At 42.5% G+C, this 23,802-nt stretch overlaps 1 protein-coding gene across 7 annotated transcripts in view; it reads left to right on the top strand.

Moving 5' to 3' along the window:
• LOC126355940 (proton-coupled amino acid transporter-like protein CG1139) overlaps positions 1–23,802 on the top strand; it is a 238,361-nt gene that overhangs the window by 199,955 nt on the left and 14,604 nt on the right. For all 7 annotated transcript variants that reach the window (XM_050006519.1, XM_050006516.1, XM_050006518.1 and 4 more), the window contains 3 exons: positions 8,694–8,815; positions 16,762–16,846; positions 20,135–20,416. In XM_050006519.1, coding sequence (XP_049862476.1) covers positions 8,694–8,815; positions 16,762–16,846; positions 20,135–20,416 — 489 coding nt within the window. The remainder of the gene's footprint in view (positions 1–8,693; positions 8,816–16,761; positions 16,847–20,134; positions 20,417–23,802) is intronic.

Below are 23,802 nucleotides of genomic sequence, written 5' to 3' on the forward strand. Positions count from 1 at the left end.
ACCTCATTGTGCTGTGCTGTCAACCCTGGGCACGTATCCTGGTGTTTTAACTTTCTTTCAAACGCGGCTTAACTTCGTGTTTCCTGTGCTTGCGCTGTTTGTACACACAGCTGGTGTGGTACATTTACATTTTCTCTCTTCCGCCAATTATTAGCAAGGGAAATGGCGGATACGGTGTTGTGCTACAGTTTGACAAATGGACGTAGCCTGCGAACACGCCGAAAAATATTCACAGCACAGAGCGCCCTCTGATAAGCTACTCGGCAGACTTTTCCAGCGTTTGAATGCCCTTGCACTGCAGAAGACAGTCAGTGAAAGGCCCAGCACAGTGCTCACGCCTAAAGTGAAGGAGCGTATTCGCTGGAAGAACCCCCTGGTACTTGCGTGCGACGATTAGCAGCAGCGGAATGCGTGTCTCGCTCTCTTATCTGGGGAGGTACCACATAAACAATTACTGTACCCATATAATCTGCAGCAGGTTCAAGCCTTAAGACCACAGGATCAACATGTTGTCAATGGCTGTTGCAGAAGTGTACCACGGATCCACTGTTCACATCCGGGATTTTATTTACCGAAGAGGCATGTTTCGTAAGAGATGGTGTTGCAAATTTACGTAACTAGCATGTATAGGCAGATGTAAACAACGAGGAAATCAGGAAAGAGGGCAGTACACTGATTCTCCTTCAAAGTATTGGCAGGCTATACGTTAACAGGACCATACGTGCTTCCACAATGGTTAACAGGGGCGTATTATCTGGACTCTGTCATTAATGTATTGCCTACATTGCCGGAGGCTGTGCCACTGCAGCAACGAATACAAATGTGGTTCATGCATGATGGAGCAGCACACTTGCGTCACAACGTGCGCGAACATCTGAGGCCGACATTTGAGGACCGCTGAATTGGTCGAGGGGAGGGAGGAGGGGGGTGGGGGAGGGGCGTACCCTCACCTACTCGTTCCCCAGGCCTCAATATCCTAGAATTTTAATTTTGCTTAGTAGGATACTTGAATTAATTGGTCTACGCCACGCCAATCAACGATGTGCGGGCACTACAGGGTCGCACCTTAATGCCAGCAGGTACAACAACAACCTGGTGTACTTCAAAGGGAGCGTCATTCATTACGTCGAAGGGCAAAGGGGTGCATTGTCATGAATGGACGCCACGTTGAATACCTCTGTACACATGTTTATCGCAGAAAGTATGCATTTCCGGAACTATGTTTCTTGGACGTATCTCAGAAAGTGAGCATTTCCGAACGCAGGTTTATTCGACATCTCAGAAAGTATGCACTTCCGGATCCATGTACACAACTGGCCATTAAAGTTGCTATTCCAAGAAGAAATGCAGATGATGAACGGGTATTCATTGGACAACTATATTATACTAGAACTGATATGAGATTACATTTTCACGCAATTTGGGTGCATAGATCCTGAGAAATCAGTACCCAGATCAACCACCTCTGGCCGTAACAACGGCCTTGATGCTCCTGGGCATTGCGTCAAAGAGAGCTTGGATGGCGTGTACAGGTACAGCTGCCCATGCAGCTTAAACACGATACCACAGTTCACCAAGAGTAGTGACTGGCGTATTGTGACGAGCCAGTTGCTCGGCCACCATTGATCATACGTTTTCAAACGGTGAGAGATCTGGAGAAGGTGCTGGCCAGGGCAGCAGTCGAACATTATCTGTATCCAGAAAGGAGCGCGCATTATCCTGCTGCAATGTAGGGTTCCGCAGGGATGGAATGAAGGGTAGAGCCACGGGTCGTAACACATCTGAAATGTAACATCCACTGTTCAAAGTGCCGTCAATGCGAACAAGAGGTGACCGAGACGTGTAATCAATGGCAACCCATACCATCACGCCGTGTGATACGCCAGTAAGGCGATGACGAATACACGCTACAAATGTGCGTTTACTGCGATGTCACCAAACACGAATACGACCATCATGATGCTGTAAACAGAACCTGGAGTCATCCGAAAAAATGACGTTTTGCCATTCGTGCACCCACGTTCGTCGTTGAGTACACCATCACAGGCGCTCCTGTATGTGATGCAGCGTCAAGGGTAACCGCAGCTATGGTCTCCGAGCTGATAGTCCATGCTGCTGCAAACGTCGTCGAACTGTTCGTGCAGATGGTTGTTGTCTTGTAAAAGTCCTCATCTGTTGACTCAGGGATCGAAACGTGGCTGCACGATCCGTTACAGCCATGCGAATAAGATGCCTGTCATGTCGACTGCTAATGATACTAGGCCGTTGGGATCCAGCACGGCGTTCCGTATTTACCCTCCTGAACCCACCGATTCCATATTCTGCTAACAGTCATTGGATCTCGACCAGTGCGAGCAATAATGTCGCGATACGATAAACCGCAATCACGATAGGCTACAATCCGACCTTTATCAAAGTCGGAAACTAGTTGGTACGCATTTCTCCTGCTTACACGAAGCATAACAATAACATTTCACCAGGCAACGCCGGTCAAGTGCAGTTTGTATATTAGAAATCGGTTGTAAACTTTCCTCATGTCAGCACGTTGTAGGTGTCGCCAACGGCGCTAACCTTGTGTGAATGCTCTGAAACGCTAATCATTTGCGTATGATAGCATCTTCTTCGTGCCGGTTAAATTTCGCGTCTGTAGCACTTCATCTTCGTGGTGTAGCAATGTTAATGGCCAGTAATGTATATTCAACTTATTTTTCTTGTTTCGATGAGTACTGCCACCTCTCAAAGCATTTGGCACTTTCTTTTTGAGCACCTTATATAATCATCACAACGTATATACCAAAACGTGAAGAAGAATTCATTTCAGTTATTTATTATTCCCGTATTTTCTTGACAGCAAGACTTTTCATTGTTGTTTTTGGACATCCTTTCAGATAAATGTATTAATGAATTATGAACTGCCAAAGGCAGAATCAGTTGGTTACAGATTGTACTAATAGTAGAGGAATAAAGTTAAATTTGATATTATTCATCCGGTATTTGATACAGCAAGCCTGTGTATCATCATTGCAAAGCGAGAAGTGTGCGTGTGCTACAACAAAAAAATGGTTCAAAATGCTCTGAGCACTATGGGACTTAACATCTTAGGTCATCAGTACCCTAGAACTTAGAACAACTTAAACCTAACTAACCCAAGGACATCACACACATCCACGCCCGAGGCAGGACTCGAACCTGCGACCGTAGCAGTCACGCAGCTCCAGACTGAGCGCCTAGAACCGCGAGACCACCGCGGCCGGCTGTGCTACAACACACAGCTGCTCCCCTTACCGTCCTCGCAGTTACTGCAACCACCAGAAAGCGCTCTTTTACGATTAGTTTAAAACTGCTTCAGTATGCGCTGTTGTATTATTCAGCGCTACTCGTGTTCCAACCACAAAGGCGTTTATGAAAAAGCCGCCTCTATTCCCCTAATGCGTCAAGTACCTGCTACTAGTGCGATAAGATTTAGATACCGCGGACAATGCGCAGTTGCGTTCGCGGAATGAATGTCTTAACACGCTTTCCATGTCAAACATTGTGATAAGGTGTAGATGGAGCCTTACGCAACAAGGGAACGACCTGCCGACTCATGGAAGTTTGCACGTTATTCGCGGAGGATCAGTAGCTGGCGAATTGTGAGATACGCGGAGATACAGGGGCCAATCAGAAAGATAGTTATTCATCAACGTTATATCGGCATTTGTTTAGTCTAATCAAACACTCATACTGTATTCTCATTGATATCAGGAATATCACTTGTCCTTGCGTGTATGATCAGATAGGCAGCAATCTCTTAATAGTTCGAGTGATAACGGAATACATATTCCGCCCATAATGATAATGAATTGAATGGGATGTTAAATACTAATCTTCGGTTCCTTCGGTTTCGGTTTCTTTGGTGGATACTCTGACTTATTGTCCTAATACAAACGAATTAACGGGTTCAATTTGTAGGATTCATTCTTGCCGGCGTATACTCTTGTAACCAAAGAACAGTTGAACCAGATAAATACTTTGCACTAAAGGTTCCAATAATTTCATATACAGTCATGGTACTATAAGCTGTCACCTTCAAACGTCTGTTTTCATATTTCAATTCAGAGATTTCTATAGTAGTTTATAACAGGGCATATTGCTTATTTGCAGGATTTTATGTTTTTAACCACACATAAAACGCCAGGGATGTTAGCATCTTGCTAAAAGTCTTCTTCGCTATTTTCTCTTAACATCTGTGAGAGAACATAAGTGACTTAGTATATTACCATGAGAAGTCAGCCATTAATGGTTGTTCGTATGTAGCGACACAAGGCACTACAAAACTTTTCAAAGGCGCTTAGGAGAGATAATAGCGTGGTTCTTTAGCAATGATTATATTCGCTACCAATCTAAGGTTATGTGTTATTATGTGTTATTTCAAATATTTCTCGTAAGCCTTGGTGCAGCAACAGTGAGTAAGGGGGAGGGGGGGGGGGGGGTTGGCAAACAGCCATCAAGAGCACGTGCTTGTCTCTGAAGCCTCGAGGCTGCATAAACAAAGAACTAGTTATTGTTTTAAAGGTGGATGTGGTGAAGAAACGATCATTACATGACAATATGGGAAACAGTTAAGCTATATCGGTACTCCAAGATCCAAAAAAACGATTTGCACGTGGTGAAGCCCTACACGTTTTAGTCCAGTTGTTGACGTTGCAGCGAACGACTTCTGGCAGCACTTACACTTTGCATTGGACCAAACACAGTAGGAGGAGGAGATTAGTGTTTAACATCCCGTCGACAACGAGGTCATTAGAGATGGAGCGCAAGCTCGGGTGAGGGAAGGATGGGGAAGGAAATCGGCCGTGCCATTTCAAAGGAACCATCCCGGCATTTGCCTGAAGCGACCAAACACAGTACCTAGACCTTTTGTCGAAGCCAACCACAAAAAGAATGAATTTACGCAAAATCTAAATGGTGAGAGACTGGAAGTTTACGAAATCAATCGGAACTGTTTGGAGTTCTTTGAATGGGTGCTATAGAAAATGAAGAGGCAAGTTTATGCGGATATAGCAGAACGTTTGAAATAAGTTTATTTGAGTTGATGACACTATGCGCAGTCCATATGAGATTATTATTACAACATAGATTATGTCATTGTGCTACGTTCCAACAACAATAAGTTAAAAATCATTTTCCCTCTGTTTTAAGGCGATAAACTCATCACGAAAACAAGTAGAAGTAATTTTGATGAGCGGTGTACTTTCGTACGTCGGACGGTCTCTACTTTTCTTTCACCTACGTTTTCTGTCGTCGAATAAGTAATTCGATAGAATCCTATAATATCTAGCTTTGTAAACCACAACTATTTAAATTTTAGCAAAAAACACGTTGTAGCTTGATGGTACGTCACTCAGTCAGCTGTTTGGTTACTTATGTTAGGGTATAATTAGCTGGGAGTGTCTTTCAGTGTTTCAGAGTGACACACTTGTCTGGTTCTTCCGTCGATGGTGCCTCTTGATCTCAAGTTTGTCTACTGCGTTATTGATGTGAGAGAATGCGAGGTCTTTGACAATTTATATCACTTATGTCTTAAGTATCATTAGCTTGTAACGTGTCCAGAAGAGCGCTTATATCGTCGTTTTATTACGTACATCAAAGCATTTTCGACAGATCTTTTGAATAATTAATTAAGATACAATTGGCTCAAACAACACAAGTCAGATTCGATGATCATGTGACCTGGAAAGAATTCATTTTTTTTAATATTTTTTCTACTTTTTTATTCATGCTCATCATTTTAGTGGTACAAAACTTAGTGTAAAAATATAGTCTCACTCAATTAGATTTTTTACTACGCTTTACTAATGTCGACCGTCACATCTGTAACCGGAGCCGTTTCATATCTCGAGACAGTGAAGATATCGGCTGGAACATCCAACCAAAACTAATATAGCGGTATCGCTTTCTTTGTTCCTAAATTACTACCACTGCGTAAGTAATAAGATAATAGATAATACTACCTATTTTACAGCTGTCTCGTATTTCAAATCACAATCCTTTAATTTACCATAATGCATATCAAAATGATTTTATTACCGCACTACTACGCCTTAAGAAAGGACACGAAAATTACAACCAACGTTATTCAATTAAAATTAAGGTACGTTGAATACACATTGAAGATTAATACCAGCGTTGGCTGTGATACACAGAGATCAGGAGATTGGAAGATTAGAGAAGTCGAGGTTTCTATCACACATGCAGTAACACTCTCAGTCGTTATAATAATGATGCTAACAACTTCCATGAATTCTGTTTGTTTGTGCAAGAGTTTTACTTTAAGCAATCCAAAGCAAATTATTCCCATTTCTTGCCACTACGGGATATCAAACAGTCTGTGTAAATCTTTCTGTCGGCTGCCGCGCACGTGTGAGGGCGTTCAAAAAATGCAGCACGTTTTTTTTTGTCGGCCAGTTTCTGTTGAAAAATGCGGAAGTTGCTGTGAGACATCGAACGCTTAAGCCCATATAGATTCAATAAGTTCTAATAGGAAGTGACGCTATACATAGCTTTCAGAATAATGTCCTTAACTGAGGTGCGTTACAAGCAGAGAGCTGTCACTGAGATTCATTTGGCCGAAGACCAGAGCGTCATAGGTAATGATAAGTGCTTGTACAATGCCTACAGAGACCTGGCACTGAACAAAAGTACGGCGAGCCGTAGGGCGAGGTGTCTGTCGTCTTCCCCATAACGTCCCACAAACCTGCCTCACGAGTGCCGACCGTCCGTACACAGCTGTGACTCTTCCAGTGTTGGAACGTCCGGACACTGTTATTCGAGGTCATCGATGGTTCACAGTCAAACACCTCGCTGCTGAACCGGACGTCTCTGTTGGTAGCGCTGATACACATGTCCAGTAGCTGGTTACTCTAAGGTGTGTGCCCGCTGGGATTCTAGGCGCCTAAGAGAAGACCATCAAGAGTAGCGAAGGGCCATCTTTACGAAATTGTTTGCGCGTCACGAAGCTGTTCGTGACAATTTTTGTCGAATATCGTAACACGTCATGACACAATCCTTGGAGTGGCGCCACACCACCTATCTTCTGAACAAAAGATTCATAGCCGCATCCTCAGGTAGTAAAGGCATGGTGACAATCTTCTGGGACTCTACAGGGGTTATGCTGTTAGGTGAAGTCCCTCAAGATGCAACGACCAAATTCGAAGTGCACCGTGTTGTTCTCAGGAAACTAGAGAAATGACTTTAGCTTGCTCGATGCCACGAGAGTGTTAACGAACACCTCAATCATATACAACCGTTCACTCGACGTAAGATACCTACCCAAAGACTGGAAAGTTGCACAGGTCACACCAAGAAAGGTAGTAAGAGTAATCCACTAAATTACAAGCCCATATCGTTAACGTCGATATGCAGCAGGATTTTGGAAATACATTGTGTTCGAACATTATGAACTACCTCAAAGAAAACGGTCTATTGACACACAGCCCCATGGGTTTAGAAAACATCGTTCCTGTGAAAAACAACTAGCTCTTTATTCACATGAAGTGTTGAGTGTTATTGACAAGGGATTTCAGATAGATTAAGTACTTCTGGATTTCCAGAAGGCTTTCGACACTGTATCACACACGCAGCTTGTAGTGAAATTGCGTGCTTGTGGAATATCGTCTGATTTATATGACTGGATTTGTTATTTCCTGTCAGAGAGGTCACAGTTCGTAGTAACTGACGGAAAGTCATCGAGTAAAACAGAAGTGATTTCTGGCGTTCCCCAAGGTAGTGTTATAGGCCTTTTGCTGTTCCTTATCTATATAAACGATTTGGGAGACAATCTGAGCAGCCGTCTTCTGTTGTTTGCAGAGGACGCTGCCGTTTATCGACTAATAAAGTCATCACAAGATCAAAACAACCTGCAAAACGATTTAGAAAACTTATCTGAATGGTGCGAAAAGTGGAAGTTGAAACTAAATAACGAAAAGTGCGAGGTCATCCAAATGATTGCTAAAAGGAACTCGTTAAACTTCGGTTGCACGATAAATCAGTCTAATCTAAAAAGCCGTAAATTCAACTAAATACCTAGGTATTACAATTAGGAACAACTTAAAATTGGAAGGAACACGTAGAACATGGCCGGCCGCGGTGGTCTCGCGGTTCTAGGCGCGCAGTCCGGAACCGCGCGACTGCTACGGTCGCAGGTTCGAATCCTGCCCCGGGCATGCATCCCCGTGAGAAAGCAAGGCGTCACACTAATTTGCACACACGAGAGAAGCTCACAAAACGTCATTGGAATGTTTTCACGAATCCCGGTTCTCGCACCTTCCAACTTCTATCTGTTTCAAGCAAAGCATGCAGCCAGCAGGAATCAGTGCGTGATTGATGGGGAGGTTACCGCGCAACAACACATTGGCTCCGATGTTGACCAGTAAAGTGGTACTATGCAATCATACAGGATTTCCCACTAAGGTGGCATAAGTCAATCGCGTTGAACGGAATTAAAATAGGATTTTGTAGCCAATAGAGTGGGGAATAATATGGTGTATTGGAATCCTAAATGAAAACAACTTGCTTGCAGAAGAGAAAAGTGCAGCATTAGATGCCGAACGCTCCTCGTACTATTGTCGGTTAAGTAGCAGCTGGTGGCGACTTTCTCCTGCGACCTGTCATTGGAGAGGCGTGTCACGGTTGATCGTTGGCCGTTGTTGCAGGTGAACTGTTCGCAAGTGCTGAGTCAGCGAGTGCGGCAGCCCAGCCTGACTTTCGCCGGGACGGCGGGCCGCGCCTTCGAAACCGGACCGCCCGCCCTGAGGCGGTACTCCCGAGCTGCACAGTAAGTACGGCTATTCTACGCCCACTGCCAGAGGAGCCGAGCTGCTTCAGAATTCTCATATTCACCATTGTGTCTGGGTAGTCGTCTCATTCAACGCGTATGATTAAATGTAGGCCTATATTTATACACTAATGGTCAGAAAAAACAGAACACTTTGAACGACTAGGAATAGGGTGTTCATATTCATAGGACATGCACAGCAGTATATTCTGCAAGAAGAATTAGCATTTGAACCATGTCGACCGGCGTGCTCGAGGTCAACATCGATATCACGACGCTACACCAACTAGTGGTGAAATGTGCCTGCGACTATAAACCGAAGGTGTGATTCATGTAGATGTGCAGGACGCTTCACAAGTGTATGGACGAACCGTACTATCAAACGAATGAGTTTGAAAAAGGACGCATGTCATGGGAGAATGTGATAAATCCATCCGGGAAATTACTTCTCTAGAGGAACGAATTGTTTCGGCAGTACAACGGATGTGTGCAGATTGGCTCACGGAGGGTCGCAGACCACGACGATATGGGTCGTGTAGCACCAAAAAGTGGTTCAAATGGCTCAGAGCACTATGGGACTTAACATCTTAGGTCATCAGTCCTCTAGAACTTAGAACTACTTAAACCTAACTAACTTAAGGACATCACATAACACCCAGCCATCACGATGCAGAGAAAATCCCTGACCCTGCCGGGAATCGAGCCCGGGAACCCGGGCGTGGGAAGCGAGAACGCTACCGCACGACCACGAGATGCGGGCGTGTCGCACCACCAAGACCACCCCCTGAGATGATCGACACCTCATTCGAATGGCAGTGCACGACAGATCTGCGTCCTCCTGGCGTCTGGCGCATCGGTGGAACAGTGTAACACATCGTACACTATCAGGAGTGAAAGTTCGTCACGGTTTATTAAGGCATGGGGTTACATGCGCGACGTCCTCGCGTAAGGAGCGACGTCACTGGGCACAAGAATGGCTTCAAATAGTGTTTTCGGACGAATGCAGGTTTTGTTTGTTTGAACGTTATGGCCGCAGTTTGGTTCGCCGCAGACGAGGCGTTACAGTGACTGCATTGGCACAAGAGATAAAGCACCAACTCAAGACCGTATGATGTGATGCCTTATGGAGTAAAGTTAGAAATCACAGTTGGTTCATGTCCGGGGCACTATGACCAGTGTGACTTACGTGAATTACATACTGCCAACCGTAGCCATACCCGTTTAGCACAACAGCTAGACGTCATTTTTCAGCAAGACATGCTCCATGGACATGTGCCTTTTTGGTACCACAGGATGGCAGCCTTTTACCCTGGTCCTCCAAATCACCAGACTTCTCGCCAATCGGAAATGTGTGGGATTTAGTGAAACTACGGGTGCAGCGCTATGACCCAACGCTAACCACCACAGATGAAGTTGGGACCAAGTGAATGCAGCATGGATTGCTGTACCACACAACGCCATACCCACCTTGTACGTGTCGATGCCATCACGCATGGAACAAGTCATCAGGGACCATGGAGGAACTTGTGCCTTCTAGGCAACAGGACACATTTTGAACCGATGTGATTCAAATGGTAATCATTTCTGCAGAACATACTGGTGTTCATGTCCTGTGTTTATTAACGTCCTAACTCTAGTCGATCAAAGTGTCATGTTTTTTCCTGAAACGTAAGTGTCTTTTATTTATGCAGGTTATACAGTTTTTATTTGAGGGCTGCGACTGTATTGTAAGATTTTTATGAAAATATATACTATAGCGGTCACTTGTTACTAATATTTTACTAGCACGACGCGTTTCGGCAGCGTGCTGCCATCATCATGTGCATTTAGTTACTTTAACTAACCTCATCTCATATTCATTACAGTGTAAAACTAACTGTAAATATACCTTATGATGGCACCATGCTGCCGAAAAGCGTTGTGGTAATAAAATATTAGTGAGAAGTGATTGTTGCCGTATACATTATCTTCTAAAAACAGCTATTCTTATAGTATCTTACAGAGTTTCCAATACCAAAAAAAAATTTCTCCCATTTCCGATTGATGGCATGCGCTACAGATACTTGTATAGTATTTCAATAACGACAAAGGCTACTAACTACTATTATTATTATTAACGTGCTCCGTTACGTAGCCTAAACCTACTTGGTTTACTTAATTGCAATTTTTCTTGTAGACACAAAAAAATATATATCTTAAATATTGCACAATTTCTCTTACGATTGTTACTACCTTAAAAATGGTAAGGAGTTTGTTTTGCAATTGGTAACTTCAAATCTTCTTTTATATACCCTTCATTGCGATAGGGTCGGCAGCTGCGACGAATCTTTTACATGATTTCGCCATGCCTTCAGCCGACATTCTTCTTATTTGATATATTATAGTACAATGTCGGCCTTAGACCATTTTCAGTTACCTAAAACGGAAGCGTTATACACTCGATGTATTAGTATCACCTACGATTCAAAAAAGGAACAAGTCATATAACAGTGCGTACTAGGAGGATTACAACTTATTTTGTGGACGAGCCTTTAATACTAAATTATGCTGTGTACGTCTTTGCTCCTACGGTTGTATTTTATTGTCATGAAATAAATTCTAAATAGTTTTTCGCTATTTGAAGACTATTTACTTCTGAGCAGTTGTTGCAAAGTTCTTATATGTAAGGTCGATATTTTAAAAGTATTTACAGAAGCAAGATTATAATTATTTTGCGGAAATTGCTTAATTAATTTTTACAACTCATTGCTATATTTAATTATCGAGGATCATTGGTCCTCAATTATTTCTCGGACTCATTCCACTCTCGGTCTTCCCCTACAGTTTTTACTATTTGCACCTCTCTCTAACACCATGAAAGTCATTCCCTGATGTCTTAACACCCGTCCCATTATCCTCTCCCTTCATCTTGTCAATAGTTTCCACATATTTCTGTGCTCGCTGATTCTGCTGAGAATCCCCTCGTTTCTTATCCCTTCAGTCTACCAAATTTTCAGTATCCTTCAGCGGTGGCTAGCACGCTGTTCTTGCATTCGAGAGGACGACGGTTCACCCGCGTCCGACTATCCTGATTTAGGTTTTCCGTGATTTCCCTAAATCGCTTCAGGCAAATTCCGGGATGGTTCCCTTGAGAGTGCACGGCCGAATTCTTTCCCCACCCTTCCCTAACCCGATGGGGCCGATGACATGGCTGTATGGTCCCCTCTCCCAATTCAACCAATCACTCAATCAGTATCCTTCTATAGCACCACGTCTTAAATCCATACATTTGGAGATTATCTTCAGTTACACTATTTATTCCAAAGCTTCTGAAACAGTATTACTAGTTCCTTCCTGTAATTTGCCCAATTTACTGCTTCCGTTATTATACTAGTCAGCTTTATGTTTCTCTGCCTACCCGAGTTGCTCCATTCCAGTGACACAAGGTCCGCAGTTTGATGACCTCCTGTGCAGAACCACATGGCGTCGTTGGTTATTTCGAATATATGGTAGTAAGCCGTAAGTTTTTTGTGTCGCGTTAACATCGCTCTGAAATCTGGGGGGGATCAGTAACCTGATTTACAGTCTTTGGTTCACCGTTGGAAAATATTCCTTTACAATGATTCATTTTGTAATCTGCTGGAATTTTTTCTCCCATTCTTTCAGAGCTGCTTTTCGAGAGGTGCGTTAGTGAAGTGGTGTAATAGGTTTACTTTCAATAGAACTGCTTAATGACAAAAATAAATAAAAATATGTTTTTTAAATGGATAATAGACACGCCTGATGTCTCGCAAAGTTGTAACAGGCTATCAGGATGAAAATAACAGGTCGTGTTGGTCATAATGTTTCAAATATTGTACTAGTATCATCCGGAGTTGCAAAAGCTCTTTCGGATTACAGGAAAAATATAACCCCACATCTGCTAAGATTTATAAGAGGCTGTCTGTAGACGGAACCATGCTATGTACTGCAATACTTGAATGTTACATGATACAAAGTTTAGTGACTGAGAAACCGTAAGCTTTCAGTACATGTAGTGTAAGCGAAAGATCCTGATGAGATCTGATGTGATCGATGATCGAACAGTAATCCCATATAAAATTACACGTCGCTATTGTGACTACACGTGCACAAGGAAAACGTCAAGTATTCATGTTGTTTTTTCACATATTTTAATGTTGGTTTTTGTTTGAGAGTCTATACAAAATACTTTCAAAAATTTGTACGCCATAATAAGCAAAAAAAAAAAAAGTATCCGAAAAAGCTTTATTTCTTAGTCATTGGTGAAGGAAAACTTTTTGTGTTATTACTCGCTATAAGCGATTTAGCTGTTCTCCAGTACAATTAAACATAGATGGACCAGTTCAGTTCTTGTGCATTCATCTGACCTCAATGACTTAAAATTTTAGTTGACGTTATTCAGCGAACAGTCGACAGGTAAAGATGTCACATCTTCTGTTTTGGAATTCTTTGTTTCGACAACCAATGTTCGGGCGTCTTCATATGTGTATAAAAACAAGAGGAGAATATTTTGAACTCTACGTCTTGTGTAAATATGAACATTTCTCATTAGGTGACAAGTTCTAACATATCATGCGCCATTGTAGAATGCTTTTTCAATAACAAGGTTTCTACGTGCCATTTTCTCCTTTATTTAGCGTCTTTTCAAAGGCTGTATACATACTCTGTTGTTTATACACTCAAAATTTCCGCCTAAAATTGGAAGAATTATGAATAAAAGTCATGACTGTCAGTCAAAGTGAACCAAACTTCAATTTGTAAGTGATTAAACTCTTCGGAAGAACAGTTTAGATCTCGGTGGCCTATGGTAACTACATTTACCACCTTTAACAACTATTTTGACGTTCCTGCTTCAGAAATCAGTATTAATTTTGAGCTGTGTTCTATGCATTTCACATATTCCGAAATTTCGTTTCTTAGTAGTCATAAGCTGTCGAATCAGTGTCCAACGACTTCCATTCGAAATAAACATGCAAGTCGACAAATTGCTCCTCCGTTACTCCTAACAGTTGTTGAAGCGTTTTCTGAGTTTTAACCATTTGCTCGTATGAGATGTTCAACGCTATTCTGAAGTATCATTCAAACAATGAGGAAGAAAGATCAGAAGTTAATATCCCGTCAGAGATAATGCCATCCAAGTACTAGCCCAGACAGAATAAGAATGAAGTAGTAAGCCAGTTCTGTTCTTTTCGGAAAAGCCGTTTCGAAATTCAATTGAAGTGATTCAAGGAAACGATAGGCATCGAAAATTCAGGCTGTTCCAGAATCATATAGACCCTAATATTGCTACACGCTGTATCTTAGCCAATAAAGTAGTCGTTGTAAGTAGCGGAAGTGGTACTGCACATACACTACTCTAATATGTGTTAAGCATTGGCGGTATTTACCTCAACAGCAAGCAGATATGTATGACGATTTCGCTTACTAAAAGCGAGAGGATCCGTTACAATGTGTCAGCATTACATTTAACTTGACCCTGGGTAAGAACAGCTCAGAAGAAACATAAGAAATTGCTGCATAACTTTTTCTTCTTGATTCGTATAGCCCCTGTCAGGATACTTTACACTTTGCCTTGCTACAATTTAACAACGATCAACCAGATTAGAAGCACTTCGCAACATGTAGCTCACTTTTCGATAATACTGCGTTCTGATGATCAGCTTGATTAGATACTGATGACATATTGAGAGACAGCGCTTTATCTTTCGATCTAAAGGTACGTACTCGATACCACGCTTTGTAGACATCGTGTGAAAATGTGCCAACCAAGGAGGGGAAAGTACGAGATTTCGCACATTTGATTGCGGCACTATGTTTGGAACTTGTCACGTACACCTGGTTTGTATTCTGTTGATAGATAAATTTTTCATCGATAGCGTTTGGTCGCGAATGGGTGATAGTGCCTAGAAATTCTGATGGTCAGACTTTTCCCAGGCTTCAGTTCCAAACCTCTCCACACAGTGTCACGAAGTGATTGACACTGTTGACAGGCATATTCGTCCGTCGGCTGACCATGTTAACTAGCCGGTGTAATCGCCATAACAACAAGGATTAAAACTCTGCATGCACACATCACAGTCCTCTACTCTGGTCAGATATACGTAAGACACAACACACGCACACTTTTCAAGGTAAGGTATCACTGCACACGAAGAACGAAAGCCTTTTTAACGATACATCCAAAGAACTCCTCCAGTGCCTTACATTTAGCAGTGCCGTTCGTCCACACATAATGTTGTATTCTTTGGTCAGTCGCCGAGAATACCAGGGAGCGATGCGCGCCATGTGCCAGAAGGGAAGTGCCTCTAATTCTGCTACCTTTCAGCGAATGTACGAAGATAAATATTAAAATTTTTAAACTGATTTAGTTATGAGGACGTAGCAAAATAGAAGGAACCAAAGTGTTATCAGTGTTTGTTGACGCAATATTAGAGCAAGATGAGAGATATAAGAAGAAAATTGTGCAGAACATAACAGCCACCCAATAACACATCTAAAACCGAATCAAAAATTTCACTGCTTCAGAAAACTAAGTAAGAGATTTATCATAGTAATAGTGCCTTAAAGCTATGTCTTGATCTCAACCACACAAAAAATTATCCTTATCGATTAAAGCCATTATGCTTCTTATTTCTATTAGAGCTACATTTCAAGAACACTGTTCTAGCTTTGGAGCCACTCTGCTATGTCTCACGCGGAGGCTAAATATACAAGGTGATATAATTAAAGTTCCAGTTTGAAAGCACTGTAAAGAAAAGAACCATTTCTCGGAGAGATGTCAAATTTGACCTCATTATTATCAAGAAGTGGAAACAAAAAAATTTGAGCAACATTTTCTCTCTAGTTTGCGCTGTAAGCACCATAACGTAAATTAGTTGGGCTACAAATGACAAACGAACCACAATGCGAACTCTATGGTGTGAGGTGTACATTCCTTATTCTGCCCCGGCCGGAGTGTCCGAGCGGTTCTAGGCGCTACAGTCTGGAACCGCGCGACTGCTACGGTCGCAGGTTCTAATCCTACCTCGGGCGTGGATGTGTGTGATGTCCTTAGGTTAGTTAGGTTTAAGTAGTTCTAAGTTCTAGGGGACTGATGACCTCAGATGTTAAGTCTCATAGTGCTCAGAGCTATTTGAACCATTTTTGAACCTTATTCTGCAGCGTGCGTGACGGCTCAAGTTTGACATTCGACAACTGTGCAACTGTTAATTAGGTGCGCCCATCGGCCACGTCAAGGTCGTAGCCCATCCGATGCGAATAATTGTTCTGATGCAAGAAACCGCATAAAAAGCAACCTGACCCGAGACCAGAAACCAAATAAAAAACACGTCCGCGTCACTTATTATTCATATTCTGCCGATTACAATGCCATCTGGTGGTAAAATTATCGCTGTTTCTTTCTTTTTCTTTTTTTAAATTCAGTAACGTTTCTTCTTTCTTTGGTAATATTTCGTTCAAATCTGACGTCACTCTTAGCACTGGTAATTTTTTTACAGTGTTTTGAAACAGCAACTTTAACTAAAAATCATCTTTTACATGCGAGAGCCAGTGTTTATGTCATTCACTGTACCACATCGTTTTCTCTGGAGCTGATAAATCCACGTCACTGTGGGAGATCCTCTGTACGATTTAGAAGTTTTACGGAGAAGCCAATGGTTAAAAATGTTTTACATGCAGCAGTTTTGACGTAATCTCACAATAATATAAAGCCCGAGGTACAGTGTTCGGGTCCCGGTCGGGGCACACATTTTTCAACTATCCCCCTTGATATTTATCAACGCCTGTAAGCAGCGAAAGGTCTAGATTTCACTATAAGAATTGTTTTTTCCTTCAGGCGTTTTGCTAATCGTGAGTTAAGGTGGCTGAAGAATAGCGAGCACATTGCTGTCCTTAAATAGGAGTGCATGTTACTGAGAACGCCTTTGACCACGCCCTGTCTGTTACAGTAATGCGGTGGACGTGCTACTGCTGGCGACCTACTACAGCATGGTCTGCGTCTACATCGTCTTCATCGCCACGTCGTTGCGACAGGTAAGCAGGACACTGGATTAGCCACACGTTCGCCTCTCGGGCTTCTCGGACACGTACGGTGGAGGCTACGCGACAAAAGCCACACAACAGGTGTCACACCAGTATTCCGCTCACGTGTCGGAGACCGCAGGCACACGAACTGCATTTGGGCCTCACGCTGAGCAGTCACAATCAACCGCAGAGTGACGACAACCAATTACTGTCTCTGGATGGCAGCGGTACAGAGAGAATATTCATTCAAAATTTTGTCGACAGGCGGACTGAAGAATAAGACAGTTCCGGGAACGAATAATCTTATTGACGAAATACCGTTCACCCGAGATTTATTTCGTCATAAAATACGCCTGGAGAAACTGAAGAATGACAATAATGTTATTGTTTGTGTGGTCATCAACTTATGTTTCTATTGTGGACTGTTGATGCAGTTGGCAGTGATATCAGTTGATATTACGTGATAAAATTCAATAGAATCACACAGAACACATGCAAGTATTTGACGCACATTCTACTATTCAGGTCACTGCAAGTGTTTCATTGACGGAAAACGAGAGGTGTTTGTTAATGAGTCAGCTCTTTCTTGGTAACTTGCTGGTACATACAATGAGTGCACAAAATGAAGTAATATTTAGCAGAGGTCTTGTTATTTATAGAGAAAAGTAACATGGTTATCCCTGCAGTAGAAAGAGCACACCACCACAATAGGGTGTAGATACAGCCAAGTGTTGGATATTAACGAACTTCCAGTTTCTATATCTTTATGCGTAACACTACCTGTCAGCATCAGGAAAACTCTCGATCACTACATGTGGCATTTTTCTGTTGTCACTGGTTCTGCAGCACTGAAGACTGTCATCCGAACGTGTGTTTTAAATCTAACGTGTGTTACCTATAATTTTCCAACCGAAGATGCGATTACACTATCGAGAAATCGGCCGAGTATAACCTTGGAATAAATGATTATTAACAGCTAATGCTGTTTCCACAAATTTTTAGAAAATGTTGATAATTTTGTAACTTGTATTATAAGGTTGTTACAAAGAACTCAAACTGGCATTGAAGAATGAATTTATCCGTTCCGCATCTTCAGAACATCAGATATAAGCAAGTAACCACTACACTGGAAGAAACATGGCAGTCTTATGCCACAGTAAGGAAAGAAAGGGCATACTTCCTCCCCAGATATAATTTGCAGAAGGCCATAAACAAAAATATGTTCAAAACGTGAAGCACAATTTTCCAATTCATATCTTAGTATAAAAAATTTTAAAAATGTTGGAAATAAAAATAAATAAATTCAAACACACACACACACACACACACGCGCGCGCGTAACTGATACAAGTGCAGACATTTATGTTGTCGACTGAGGATGGTGTACTGAAGAACGTAACGCCTGTATGTACGGCAATTGCAGACTAATAATTATAGATAGTAGAAGTAGTTTGTTTTACAGGTTGGGTCGTACGTAAAAGTATACATAGCAAGAGAATACCTTTAATGCTTATTTTCCTCCAGGCAGCAGGTGAGGTGTTGAAGTGTGGATGCGTCGACGCAGAACGGTTAGTCTGTATTAACAAGCGTAGTCTACTTAGTGGTGCATTAAGGCCCTGTAGAAAACATCAGATAGTAAAGTCTGTGATGCGTTTGAGGGAAGACTATCAGATACAGAGAAAAAAAAAAACAGCGCAAAACACACAAAACATACTGAAGTACTACATATAAAAAGTCTGCATTTTACACCCAATATAAGCAAGGTATGTCCAGTGTAATGCCTACGACATACAGTCAATTGTAAACTTAAAATGTATTCAGCTACTCTCTACAAAAAATCTTTGGTTTTACAAAAATATTAAGAAGCATAGAAGAACAGGGTTATTGTTACCTGTGCAAAAACTAAAAAACGTAGAAAAAAGCACGTTCCAGTGAGTAAATTAATCACACGCACCCGTTGAAGTTTGCCATGCCACAAATGGTGCCCATATTGAACACTTTTAATGTAAGTTACAAACTTAGAGGAGTGTTCTGTACACTGATACACGTCTATTTTCTTTATGTCTTGTAGGAAAGACATATCGCAGACTTATAATTGTAAATAAGACTGTTATTAGCCGAGGGACACTAGTGGCGCCACTCGTGACGTAACAAATGGCGTCACTAGAGTACCTTGGCTAACAGCTTTCCATCTAAGGCCGTACAGTCCAGAACTGGCATGACAATCAAGCAAACTTGCTGAGAGTATTGAGGCAATCATACCACCGACGGACCAGGTTGTAAATACGTATGTGGCAGAACACTGTCTCCTGCTGTGTGAAGAAGTTTGTAACTACCTGTTGCATACCTTCGTACAACAGGAATCGTTGTCCCGTGAGGACCAAAGGTGTGGTAATCACGTGGGGGTAGATCAGGACTATAGGGTGGGGCTCGGACCTCTACCATTTGAGTTGGCGTAACGTCCCAGATCGACCGGCAGCTTTTGTCGAATTGCGACCACCACAGAACTTGGCGCACAGTTCCACAATGATGTTTCTTGGCAGACATCCTACCCCATGCAATTTTCTTATGCCCCACTGGATGTCTTCCAGTGTTTCTTCTTCGCTAGCCAAGAAAAGAATAACTGCACGTTTTGGCCCACCCACTTTGACGGCAGATTTGTGTGTCAGTCTGGTGATTCGACTTCGTGTGCTGCCATTCGTGAACAGTATCCCAAGTCGTGTTTTCCAACAGGATAGCGCTCGCCCGCATAACGCTTTTGTAAACCAACATGCTCAACAGAATATCGACACGTTACCTTGCCTTTCTCGATCACTAGCAAATATGGGACATCGTCAGACGACAACTCGAGCGTTATCCGAAACCAGCATTAATCGTCCCTATATTGACGGACGAAATGCAACACACATGGAACTCCATCCCACAAAATGACATACGGCACCTGTACAACGCAATGTATGCTTGTTTGTAAACTTGCACTCAAAATATCCTGGCGGTTACACTGGTAATAAGGTACTAGCATTTCATATTTGCACCAACTCGTATTGCGCTTATATTTACCGATGATCTTGCAATGTCAATCACGTAAACATGTTACCTAACGAAATGCGTTACTGATATTTCATTACTCAACTTTAATTATTTTTTGGAGCTGCGATTTTTTTGCGTCAGTGTATTTATTATCCGTATGCTAAACAAAATTGTAATAGCAATTGAGGAAGAGAGGCTGTGGTTTCAGGTATCAAACTTGAGGGCTATCTAAGTGTAAGACTGACCGCCAGTTCGCCCTGCCCGCAGGTGCTGGTCTTCTACTTCCCGGAGGACGCCAACTTCGACGTGCGGCTGTATATCGTGGCGACGGCGCCGCTGCTGCTGCCGCTGTGCATGATCCGGCAGCTCAAGTTCCTGGCGCCGTTCTCGGCCGTCGCCAACCTGCTCATCTGTGTCAGCTTCGCCATCACGCTGTACTACATCTTCACAGACCTTCCGCCGCTCTCCAGCCGCGACTCCTTCTCTAGCATCGGCCAGCTGCCGCTCTTCTTCAGCACCGTCATCTTCGCTGTAGAGGGCATCGGCGTGGTGAGTTGCGCGAACCAAGACAGCACACTGCAGCTTGCATCGAAATGTCGATCGTCCTGTCCTGTCGGATTAGAATTACCGAGATCGCTTTGGCAGCTGGAGAAACGTCTCTAAAGTACACCCCTTCGCTTTTGACATACGCTGTTAAAATTGCAACACTAGGAAGTACAACAAATAATTAAATTTATAGATTGTCGTCGGAAGGATACATTATGATATTTTAACAATGTAAGAAAAGATAAATTGCTACTTACCGCAAAGACGACACGTTAATTTGAAGACAGGTGCAATTAAAAGACACTCACACAAAGATTTTGGCCAGAGCATTCATCAGCAAAAGAGAAACAGAGAAACACACCATTCATACGCTCAGGGAAGCACATCTCGCGGACATATGACCGCCAACTCCGACAGCTCAGGGCAGAATGCACCTGTCACGTGGGACAGTAGCAGCAATCTTGAAGGGGTGGGAAGGGGAAGTGGTAATAAGTATGAGCATGAGGGGGTGGGGGAGGGGGGACGTGGAAGACAGAGGAACTGTGTCTGGCAGAACATGCAGGGAATAGAATAACAACAGGTGCAGCATCAACACGTTGTGGGGCAGGCAGTTGGGGAAAACAAGGAGCGAAAAGGAGAGCAGCTGGGAAAGAAGGGCGGATGCGTTGGGAGAGTGGCCATATAAAGTGGCTGCGAGACGAGAATGGTGAAGGGCAGTACATTACCATAGATTGGAGCTGGGATAATTACGGGAGCGGAGAATGTGTTGTAAGGATAAATCCCATTTGCACAGTTCAGAAAAGTTGGAGGTGGAGGAGAGGATCCGGGGGCTCAGGTAGTGAAGCAGCCATTGAAATCAGCTGAATGTTGTGCCACAGGTTGGTTTGTTTTGCTCTTGGCCACAGTTTGGCAGTGGCTGTTCACCTTGATGGTGAGCTGGTTGGTAGTGATACAAATATAAAAACCTATGTAATCATTGCAGCACTGTTAAATACATGGCTATTTTCACAGGTGGCCTGGCCCCTGATGGGGTAAGATAAACCTGTTGGACTGGAATAGGAAGTGCTGAGTGGGTGAATTGGACAGATTTTGCATTTGGGTCTTCCACAGGGATATGATACTTGTGGCATGGGGTTGGTAATGGGAGTGGCATTGGAGATGGGTTCGGATGATGTGCGGATTCTTCTTTTTCCACTTGACAGTTGCATTTTGGTCTGAACTGCCAGAGTAGACGGTCATGTGTAAAAGAGGTGTGCTTGTTTGTATGGATGAATGGTGTGTGTTTCTCTGTTCATCTTTTGCTGATGAAGGCTACAACGTTTTGTGTGAGCATCTTTTAATTGTGCCTGTCTGCAACTTGGTGTGCCTTTTTCATGGTACATAGCAGTCTACCGTTTCCTACATTGTTGATATTCGTATGTCGAATTTCCATTGTTTCATTATGATATTTTAAATCGTTTGGGAGTATACAGGACGAATATTTTAGTGCATTGAGGTGCCGCCTCTGGCTGCAACAATGATTTCAACTAGTCTGTGCATCGAGTCTAACGGACTTTATTTGACAGACGAGTATGTCATTCCATGTTAAATCAGTTATATGCCAGGCTTCATCAGTGGTAGCGCCTGCCGGTTGGTGGTGTTTATTTGTAAAGGTTCATCTTGATCACACATATTTTACAATTCACAACCGTCAGTTTCGGCTACTACCATCTTCAGGCCTGTTACAGATAGAAAAAAAGTGTTATAACCAACAAAGTTCAGTTGGATGAAGCACAATCAATAACAGGTCTATTGATATAAAAGAAAAATATTTACATGATCCGCAAGTTTCGTCACAGGAAAAGAAGAACTTCGTACAGAGAGGCAACGAGGCGGCACCATAGAGGTTCCACTCCGAATGTGTCATCGATTATCAAGGTTTTAATTAATAGTCACTGTTTTGTTAATTAACTTACAAATATAGTTATGTTATTTTATCGTGCTGAAAGGTTTCGATTTGTAGATTGTTACTTGTAAACTTTTTATTCTCGATTTTACACAATTGTGTGTTATTTACTTTGGTATGCTAGGAGCTTCGCATTATTACTCTTTATACGTTTTATGTGGATTTTCGTGTTTCATTCTCGGACGCTCATTTTTCCGTATGAAGTAATTTTAATGAATGACTATGCATATTGCATTTTAACTACCGAATTTACGATATTGGCTATTCTTGCACGTTAGCTATAATGTTCTCTGCTGGCCTCAATTACTTGTATAAATACTGGACGCATACTGGCCATCAACAGCGCTTACTATGAACCTTCATATATAGATTTTGATGTTGATACCGACATCAGAATATTTTATACTATGTATATCTGGTACGCATGGTTGTCAATCGTGTAAATACTTTTTTCCCTTATTTATCACTAGGCCCGTTATAGGTTTTGCTTCAGCTAACTGAACTTAGTTCGTTACACCACTGTTTTTCTATTTGCAACAGACCTGAAGATGCCATTAGCCGAAACCGGTAATTTTGAATTGTAAAATTTGTGTGATCAAGACGGATCTTCAAAAAGAATGTGTCATAACATGATCATAGACTCATTTACAGATATTATGAGTTCAATTTAAAAGGTTAGATGCTTGCCAGTATCTCGGCAACCCATGAGCTGGTTTTTTCAGTTGGAGAGAGTCTGGAAAACGTACATTAATTGCAACAGTCGAGTGCCGTCTGTTTACAGGTAGTTCAGGGTGGTACAGGCAACCAGCCATCGTGTACATTACTTCAACAAGACAACAAAGATTCGTAACCACCACTGACGTGTGTGACATGTGGTGAAGCAGCTAATACAGTAGCCTTTTCTCAGACTGAAATTCTGATGACGGTCTTCGATAACTTACATCATACACTTTGATCACATTAACGTCCGTAGTACTGAAGTATTACTGGATCATATAGCAGTTAATGTATTTCAACTGTGGCAGGAGACGAAGATAACATTACAAAAGTGAGAAACGTTCAAATGGCTCTGAGCACTATGGGACTTCTGTGGTCATCAGTCCCCTAGAACTTAGAACTACTTAAACCTAACTAACCTAAGGGCATCACACACATGCATGCCCGAGGCAGTATTCGAACATGCGACCGTAGCGGTTGCGCGGTTCCACACTGTAGCGCCTAGAACTGCTCGACCATCCGGGCTGGCAGTGAAAAAGACATAGATGAAGTTAAGATGGGAGGTATGACACTGCGAGAAGAATGTGACGAGCACTGACAGGCCTCAGTCGAAACAAGGCCTCTGGAGTGGATGACATTTCGTCCTAACTACTGACAGTATTGGGGAAGCCAGCCATGATAAAACTATTCCATCTGGTGTGCAAAATACACGAAACAGGTGAAATAA

The sequence above is a fragment of the Schistocerca gregaria genome, chromosome 3, assembly GCF_023897955.1.
Source record: "Schistocerca gregaria isolate iqSchGreg1 chromosome 3, iqSchGreg1.2, whole genome shotgun sequence".
NCBI classification, from domain to species: domain Eukaryota; kingdom Metazoa; phylum Arthropoda; class Insecta; order Orthoptera; family Acrididae; genus Schistocerca; species Schistocerca gregaria.